Below are 10,000 nucleotides of genomic sequence, written 5' to 3' on the forward strand. Positions count from 1 at the left end.
CGGCCGAACGAGCCAACGAGCCAACGAGCTGTCCGCCGTGGTCAGAGATTGGCTCTAATTCATCTCGTCTGTCATCGTTAGCCAATCACTTAGACGCGCCGTTCCATTCCCCGCTTCCCGAACCTCCTGATCCGGTTTCAGTCCCCGCGGAATGACATTCCCAGATAGCCACGGAGCCTGGAACGCACCTGGTGCCGGATTGGGCCGGAATCAGTGCCGGATTTGATCAGAATTGGAATCGGAAATCTGATCGGCTGTGGTGTGTGGGTGTCTGTGTGTGTGTGTGTGTGTGTGTGTGTGTGTGAGTGTGTCTGATCGGCTGTGGTTTGTGGGTGTCCGTGTTGGTCTGGCAGAGGCTTCAAGTGTCATGACACAAAAACACACAGACTTAGGCAACCTCGATAACCCCACAGGGAAACCTCTCTCAGTCAGCTCTATCTGTGTCTCTCTCTCTCTCTCTCTCTGTGTCTGTCTGTCTCTGTCTGTCTCTCTCTCTCTCTCTCTCTCTCTCTCTCTCTCTCTCCCTCTCTCTCTCTCTCTGTCTCTCTGTGTCTGTCTGTCTGTCTCTCTCTCTCTCTCTCTCTCTCTCTCTCTCTCTCTCTCTCTGTCTGATAGTGACTGAGAGAAAAGGCAAAAAAGGCTAGAAGGTGTGTCAGAGAGTGTGTGGTGGAGGGCAAACTCTTTTGAGACATCTGTTTCTCCCTACCTGAGTCCATGTAAGACGAGTCGTGGTTGTGGACGGGTGCGTGCGCTCTTGTGCTGGTTACTAGCAGGCCTAATGGGAGGAAGCGTAAGATGAGTCATGGTGGACGGGTGCGCTCTAATTGGCTAATCGGAGGAAGCGTAAGATGAGTCATGGTGGACGGGTGCGCTCTGATTGGCTAATCGGAGGAAGCGTAAGATGAGTCATGGTGGACGGGTGCGCTCTGATTGGCTAATCGGAGGAAGCGTAAGATGAGTCATGGTGGACGGGTGCGCTCTAATTGGCTAATCGGAGGAAGCGTAAGATGAGTCATGGTGGACGGGTGCGCTCTAATTGGCTAATGGGAGGAAGCGTAAGATGAGTCATGGTGGACGGGTGCGCTCTAATTGGCTAATCGGAGGAAGCGTAAGATGAGTCATGGTGGACGGGTGCGCTCTAATTGGCTAATCGGAGGAAGCGTAAGATGAGTCATGGTGGACGGGTGCGCTCTAATTGGCTAATCGGAGGAAGCGTAAGATGAGTCATGGTGGACGGGTGCGCTCTAATTGGCTAATCGGAGGAAGCGTAAGATGAGTCATGGTGGACGGGTGCGCTCTAATTGGCTAATCGGAGGAAGCGTAAGATGAGTCATGGTGGACGGGTGCGCTCTAATTGGCTAATCGGAGGAAGCGTAAGACGAGTCATGGTGGACGGGTGCGCTCTAATTGGCTAATCGGAGGAAGCCGCTGCCCAGACTGAGAGAGGCAGGGGGAGGGATGTGTTCCAGGCTTCCTTCAAACACATCCAGCAGCAGAACCACAGCTCAGCAGAACCCTAGAGAACAAAGGCGCAGAACCACAGCTCAGCAGAACCCTAGAGAACAAAGGCCCAGAACAACAGCTCAGCAGAACCCTAGAGAACAAAGGCCCAGAACAACAGCTCAGCAGAACCCTAGAGAACAAAGGCCCAGAACCACAGCTCAGCAGAACCCTAGAGAACAAAGGCGCAGAACCACAGTTCAGCAGAACCCTAGGGGACAAAGGCGCTGAATAAAATGACACCGGATCCACATAGATCCACTGGCTTCGCACCAGATCAGGGCAAGATCCAGCTATCGCCAGTGCTGATGATTTGGACAGGACGTGTCACATTTCCTGAGTGTGTGTGTGTGTGTGTGTGTGTGAGAGAGAGAGAGAGGAAGAGTCTTCAGAGTGTCTGTGGCAGACAGAAATGATAGTCAGGCAGCCTTATACACACTCAGATAGTAGACAAGCCTGGTGCTGATCTGGCCCAGACCAGCTCAATCTATTCCAGATCTGGCCCAGACCAGCTCAATCTATTCCAGATCAGGTCCAAATCGTTTCCAGACTGAGCTACTATCTGAGCATGTAGCATTAGAAGCAGAGCAGAGATGGACCCTAAGAACTAACACACACAAATACACTAAACACTAACACAGACACAGACGACTCATATGACGTGTTGCATGTGTCCCTGTGACTGAACTCATATGACGTGCTGCATGTGTCCCTGTGACTGAGATCATATAACGTGCTGCATGTGTCCCTGTGACTGAACTCATGTGACGTGCTGCATGTGTCCCTGTGACTGAACTGCATGTGTCCCTGTGACTGAGCTGCATGTGTCCCTGTGACTGAACTCATATGACGTGTTGATGTGCTGCATGTGTCCCTGTGACTGAACTCATATGATGTGTGCTGCATGTGTCCCTGTGACTGAGCTGCATGTGTCCCTGTGACTGAACTCATATGATGTGCTGCATGTGTCCCTGTGACTGAACTCATATGACGTGCTGCATGTGTCCCTGTGACTGAACTCATATGACGTGCTGCATGTGTCCCTGTGACTGAACTCATATGATGTGTGCTGCATGTGTCCCTGTGACTGAACTCATATGACGTGCTGCATGTGTCCCTGTGACTGAACTCATATGATGTGTGCTGCATGTGTCCCTGTGACTGAACTCATATGACGTGCTGCATGTGTCCCTGTGACTGAACTCATATGATGTGTGCTGCATGTGTCCCTGTGACTGAACTCATATGACGTGCTGCATGTGTCCCTGTGACTGAACTCATATGATGTGTGCTGCATGTGTCCCTGTGACTGAACTCATACAGTATGATGTGTGCTGCATGTGTCCCTGTGAGAATGAGCTTTTTCGACATGTTTCTCCTAAGTGCATCACGTGATATAACATTTACCCAGGCACCTTAATCCATCATGGCTTGTTGTATTTGTTACAAACATGGCGTTGCCCTTGTGAAATAATAACAGTAATTACCCCAGTCATAATGTGTTCATTACATCTCCTCCCTCGTCACATTTGGCCACAGGTGCTTGAGCAGTCCAGCACAGCCTTCACGTCAGTGTGTCATTTACACTCTATTTACATTTATGTATGTTTGCACAGGAGACACAGCCTTCACGTCAGTGTGTTATTTACACACCATTTACATTTATGTATGTTTGTATAGGAGACACTTGTTTTCCAGAGGGGCTTGTAGTTCAGGACAGATGTGTAATCAATATGTGTGACCCCCGGAATCCAAACCTCACACAGCAGACAGCCACCCTAATCTGAGGGTTAGGGGCAGAGTGACAGCCTGTGGAGTCTGTCTTGGATGTGTTTGTTTTTCTGACACACTTGACGTCCACATATTCAACGACTCGTCTCCAGACTGTGAACTCCTGTGTGTGTGTGTGGTGTGTGTGTGGTGTGTGTGTGTGTGTGTGTGTGTGGTGTGTGTGTGTGTGTGTGTGTGTGTGTGTGTGTGTGTGTGCAGATCACCCGGACTTTGCCCCGTGTCCCCTGCCCCTGCCCCTGTCGAGCCCCAGTGTGCCCCTGTCCAGCTGTGAGCTCAGCAAGAACACGCGCCGCTGCCACCAGCAGCCCCTGGCATCACAGCTCTCCTGCCGCCTCTACCAGACCTGTGACCACGCCGTGCTCCTGTCAGGTGAGACTGCTCCACCACACATACCGCACACATACCGCACACATACCGCACACATACAGAACAGATACAGAAGAGATACAGAACAGACACAGAACAGATACCGCACACATACAGCACAGATACGGCACGCATACAGCAAGGATAAGGCACGCATACAGCACAGATACGGCACGCATACAGCACAGATACGGCACAGATACGGCACACATACCGCACACATACCGCACACATACCGCACAGATACGGCACGCATACCGCACACATACCGCACACATACCGCACACATACCACACACATACCGCACACATACAGCCCAGACACAGAACAGACACGGCACAGACACGGCACAGACATGGCACAGACATGGCACAGACACGGCACAGACACGGCACAGACACAGAACAGATACGGCACAGACATGGCATACAGCACAGATACGGCACGCATACGGCACAGATACGGCACGCATACGGCACAGATACGGCACGCATACGGCACAGATACGGCACGCATACAGCACAGATACGGCACGCATACCGCACAGATACGGCACGCATACGGCACAGATACGGCACGCATACGGCACAGATACGGCACGCATACAGCACAGATACGGCACGCATACGCCACAGACACAGAACAGACACGGCATACGGTACAGATACGGCACGCATACGGCAGAGATACAGAACAGACACGGCATACGGTACAGATACGGCACGCATACGGCAGAGATACAGAACAGATACAGAACAGATATGGCAGACATACATCATGCATACAGCACAGACACCACACAGATACGGCACACATAAGTCATACATACGGCACAGATACGGCACAGATACGGCCCAGTAGTGGCTGTGATCTGGGTCAGACTCTGATTTCCACTCTTCCTCTCCTCTAAACCCTCTACTCTATCTTCTGCTTTTATCTCATGTACTTTGCCGTCTTCCTCACCCTCCCATCATTAATCAGATTTGTTGACCTTTGACCTTTGCATTCCCATAACGTGTTCTCTTCTCTCTAGGCTTCTATTATCTCATCCTATTCAGTCCCTCCTCTCGCGATTCCGCGATGTGTAAATTCAATGCACAATCAGCAATATACCGCATTTTTCTGTGAAGCTGCATATCTTCTTATTTACCACATACGTTTTGCATAAAATATGCCTTGATGTTAAATTTCAACTCATTTCTGCTTCAGGCCTCCTGATGGTGGTATAAGTTTATGCACAATCTGTCAACCAACTGCCACTGATAATGTCTCACTTGTTTGGTGGTGTGTGATGGATTGACGACCAGGTTTTTCTTGGTATTAGACATTCATTTGACGTTCATGACATCTCATTAAATGAATACATTCATGCATAGGCCTATTGAAGGGTCATTTGAGTGAGTAAACTATCGACACAGTTAGGCCAGGAGTGGTCAACACATTTCGATTCATCCATTGCATGAAATGAAGAAATATGGACACACAAAAACTAAAAATATAAAATATTAAAAAACTAAAATACTCACAGATAATCTGTGTGTTGTCTGTGATTTTTACCTCTCATTCATTTGTTTTATAGTTTATGTGGAGTTTAAGTGGGTTTAAAGCAAAACTTCTTAAAATGTATAGAAATCACCAACACAAAACTGATTTTGATAGCAAAAAATCTTCAAAAAATTGTGAAATCCATCTTCTCCTCCCCTACCATCCATCCATCCATCCATCCTGACATCCATCCATCCATCCACCCATCCATCCATCCATCCATCCATCCATCCATCCATCCATCCATCCATCCATCCATCCATCATGACATCCATCCATCCATCCCTCCATACAACCATCCATACAACCATCCATCCATCCATCCATCCATCATCCATCCATCCATCCATCCATCCATCCACCATCCATCCATCCATCCATCCATCCATCCATCCATCCATCCACCATCCATCCATCCATCCATCCATCCATCCATCCACCATCCATCCATCATCAGTCCATCCATCCATCCATCATCCATCCATCCATCCATCCACCATCCATCCATCCATCCATCCATCCATCCATCCATCCATCCATCCATCCAGATGACATTGCGGATATATGGCCATAGTCATGTATCTGTGTTTTCAACTAAAACAAGGCATGATTTAACAAGCGCTACACTCTTGAATCTGCATGGACGTGAAACAGATAGCTAATAGCCCAGCTGGCTGTGCACTCTGATACCCCACCACTGTTACCCCACACTCTCTGCCTGAGTGAGACCTGTGGGCTAGACCTGTGTGTAATTTGTCTTCTGCTTGAGCCTACACTTACAGACGTGTGTGTGGTCTCTCATCTCCTGTTCAACACTGCTCTCTCTGTGGTTCTGTGTGTGTGTGTGTGTGTGTGTGTGTGTGTGTTCTCTCACGTTTCTGCTATTTCACTGGGTTCCCACGATTATTTGGGTGTTCCTGCGTGTGTGTGTGTGCGTGTCTAAGTGTGTGTGTGTTCCCTTGATGTTTGTGTGTACTGTGCCTGATCTTATATGTGTTCCCTTCAGATTCCCACAAGTGTTCTCCACGTGTGTGTTCCCTACATGTGTGTTCCTACGTGTGTGTTCTCCATGCTCCTTCACACACTCTAGTCGTTCTTCTCATGTTCTTCCGTGTAACTCTGTGTTCTCCTCATGTTCCTCCGTGTAACTCTGTGTTCTCCCCATGTTCCTCCGTGTAACTCTGTGTTCCTCCTCATGTTCCTCTGTGTAACTCTGTGTTCCTCTCATGTTCCTTCGTGTAACTCTGTGTTCCTCTCATGTTCCTCCGTGTAACTCTGTGTTCTCCTCATGTTCCGCCGTGTAACTCTGTGTTCTCCTCATGTTCCGCCGTGTAACTCTGTGTTCTCCTCATGTTCCTTCATGTAACTCTGTGTTCTCCTCATGTTCCTCCGTGTAACTCTGTGTTCCTCTCATGTTCCTCCGTGTAACTCTGTGTTCCTCTCATGTTCCTCCGTGTAACTCTGTGTTCCTCTCATGTTCCTCCGTGTAACTCTGTGTTCTCCCCGTGTTCCGCCGTGTAACTCTGTGTTCCTCTCATGTTCCTCCGTGTAACTCTGTGTTCTCCTCATGTTCCTCTGTGTAACTCTGTGTTCTCCCCATGTTCCGCCGTGTAACTCTGTGTTCTCCTCATGTTCCTCCGTGTAACTCTGTGTTCTCCTCATGTTCCGCCGTGTAACTCTGTGTTCTCCCCATGTTCCGCCGTGTGTTCTCACACCCAGGTGGTTGGCAGGAGCAGATCACATACCAGCGGCATGTGCAGAACCTGCAGCTCTTTTACAAGATGCTGCGCAATAATGGCTTCCATAAGGACCACATCAAAACCTTCTTTGCAGGGAACGGCCAGGTTGCAGGTGAGACGCAGAGCTCTCTCTCTCCCTCTTTCTCTCTCTCTCTTCCTCTTTCTCTCTCCCTCTTTCTCTCCCTCCCTCCCACTCTCCCCCTCTCGCTCCTTCTCTCCATCTGTTGCGCCCTGACTCTCCCTCTTTCTCTCCCCCACTCTCTCTCTCTCCCACTTTCTCTCCCCCACTCTCTCTTCTCCTCCCTCTTTCTCTCCCCCACTCTCTCTCCCTCGCTTCCCTTCCCTCTCTCTCTCTCCCTCTTTCCCTCTCTCTCTCTCTCTCTCCCCTATTCTCTCTCTCCCTCCTTTCCACTCTCTCCCTCTCATTTCTTCTCTCCATCTGTCCCCCCCCCCCCCTCTCGGGCCGTGGGAGATCTCATTCCTGGAGAGCTGGGCAGTGTTAATCAAATCCTGAAAATGGGCTACTAAAAGCAGAGACTGAACAGAAACTTTGAGGCCTACTTAAAGTAAATACATAAGTTATATACACACACACACACACACACACACATACACACGTGCGCACATACGCAAACACACGTGCGCACGCACACACACACACACACACACACACACACACACACACACACACACACTCACACACACACACACACGTGCGCGCACATACGCACACACACGTGCAAACACACACGCGCATATACACACAGTTTATGAAGTTTATGAAGTACGCTGAAAGCTTATGTTTTGACTCTATTGATCCACTGAAAGTATGCCCTCACCCATAAGCTGTTTGGAAGTGCATAAAAGCTGTCAGTTCTAAAGAGCTGTATGTACACAATCCGCCTGTTCATTTCAAGCACACCCTGACGCACTTCAACATGTCCGCCAGGGACTGTTGCAGTGTTTTGTTCTTTTGTAAAACCGGGTGTGTACCGGGTTCTTCAAGCATGGGTGGAATGGATCTAGGCCTTCAGAACAAATAAGGGCCTTATATACGAGACCCTAATTGGTTGCAATTTCAAACATCGTCATCTATTTACTATTTTTGCTTTTTAGTAATTCAATTTTAGTAATTAGTACCAAATACTCATAACCAAACTTATGAGCACTCTTCCAAGGTAAACATAATGTATGGAAAGTGAACATTATACGTAATAGATCCATGATTAATATAAGGTATTACCCATTGCCAAGGATACTTGGTTCATCGTGTTACCTATTGTCACAGGTACTTGATATCTAATAAATGTTCGATAAATGTTCATAAGTCTTACCCGTTATTGTAGATGCTTGTTTCATGGATAGTGTTATTCGTTATCATTGGTCTTTAATTACCTACCATGTTTGAGTCATGATTTTCATGCCTGCTAGATTTCATGGCTTGTCATTGGTTGAGGTGGTTACCTGTTTGAGCAGAGGTGCATCTTGGTCCGTGTCGTCACTGAGCGTGTCTGTTGTCTGTTGTCTGTGTCGCTGGTCTCGTAGCCAAGGAGACGGAGGGCGTGTACTCGGCCACGGAGAAGGAGACCATCAGGAGCCACGTGGCCTACGTGTGCCGCAAGCAGCACTGCGCCGACACCCTGGTGCTCTACCTCAACAGCCCCACCTGGAACGACGGAACCATGCTGCTCTGGGACAGGAACCACAACGGCATCGTGAGTGGCAGGGCTTTCTCCAATTGTAGACGCTGGGTCCATTGTTTAGCCATTTGTGTGTCCACTATTCCTACAGGCAACAGAATCACTAAATAGGGTCTTCTGTTTTGCCATTTATCTGGCCACTATTTCCTTATCCAACAGAATGACTAAATTAACAGAATGACTATCTGTTAATCTGTATGTATGTATGTATGTATGTATGTATGTATGTATGTATGTATGTATGTATGTATGTATGTATGTATGTATCTAGCTACTGACCTATCTATCTCTGTGTGTGTATCTATCTGGCTATCTGAGTGTGTGTGTGAGTGGGAGTGTGGGGGAGGGGGGGGGGGCTATGTATCCATCTGGCTGTCTGTTCCTGTCTGTCTTTCTGTGATCAAATGTTCCCTCATAACAAAAGCATGACTAAGTTAAACGTATGCTCTGCCTGTTACGACATCTAATGAATTCCTCGAACCCAGAGGAGTTATGTCCGGGACAGTAGCGCCCCTCCACCTCCTCCTCCTCCTCGGAGAGGGAGGAAGAGGAATAAATAAATAAAATGAACTGGAGTGGAGCAACAGGAAGCTTCGCTTTGCTTCACTTTGCTTCACTTTGCTTCACTTTACCTCGCTTTACCTCACTTTGCTTCACTTTACCTCGCTTTGCTTCACTGTGCTGTGCTGTGCTGTGCTGTGCTGTGCTGAGCTGAGCTGCAGTGTGCGGACAGATCAATGGCCGTTGCCCAAGAATGCTGAAACGATCATCTTATCTTCCTGCCACTAATGGGTCCAGCATGTGTGTGCGTAAATCAGCTCCCTCCGCGCGCTTCAAAGCTCTCGCCTGCCGGACGGCCCAATTAAAGGGGGGAACCAGGCCGGCGCGGGACGCAACAGACGTGGAGTAAAAGGCCTCCATCTAGTTCTACTACCCTGAGCTGCCCCCTCCCCTTGCCCAACAGGACAGGACAGGACAGGGGTAGAAAGGCTCCTTTGCACCACTTCTGGGGCTTCAGGGGCAGTTCAGATCATTTTGTTTCCAGAATAAACAAACTGCAATGACAAACAGGCCATAAATGATTTAAACTGCTGCGGGCTTGCAGAAGTAAACAAGTTTAGACTCAAACATCCGAGAGGGTTTTTTTCTTTAAAAAGGACAACATTTTACTGATGTAGTAACCCTGCACCCAAATTCTGCTGAAACTAAATGGTTGAATGCGTGCGTGCGTGCGCGTGTGTGTGTGTGTGTGTGTGTGTGTGTGTGTGTGTGTATATGAATGTATCCTGATGGACTGGAGTAGGGCTCTCAGCTATCTGCCCTCTGGATAGCTCACTACACACACACACACACACACAC

General features: G+C 48.6%; 1 protein-coding gene across 1 annotated transcript in view; it reads left to right on the top strand.

The window, feature by feature from the left end:
- si:ch211-67e16.11 overlaps nt 1-10,000 on the top strand; it is a 24,455-nt gene that overhangs the window by 9,336 nt on the left and 5,119 nt on the right. The window contains exons 3-5 of the mRNA XM_031577403.1: nt 3,490-3,660; nt 6,922-7,053; nt 8,487-8,656. Of these exons, the coding sequence (XP_031433263.1) occupies nt 3,490-3,660; nt 6,922-7,053; nt 8,487-8,656 (473 nt within the window). The remainder of the gene's footprint in view (nt 1-3,489; nt 3,661-6,921; nt 7,054-8,486; nt 8,657-10,000) is intronic.

This window comes from Clupea harengus, chromosome 2, assembly GCF_900700415.2.
Source record: "Clupea harengus chromosome 2, Ch_v2.0.2, whole genome shotgun sequence".
In the NCBI taxonomy this organism is placed as follows: Eukaryota; Metazoa; Chordata; class Actinopteri; order Clupeiformes; family Clupeidae; genus Clupea; species Clupea harengus.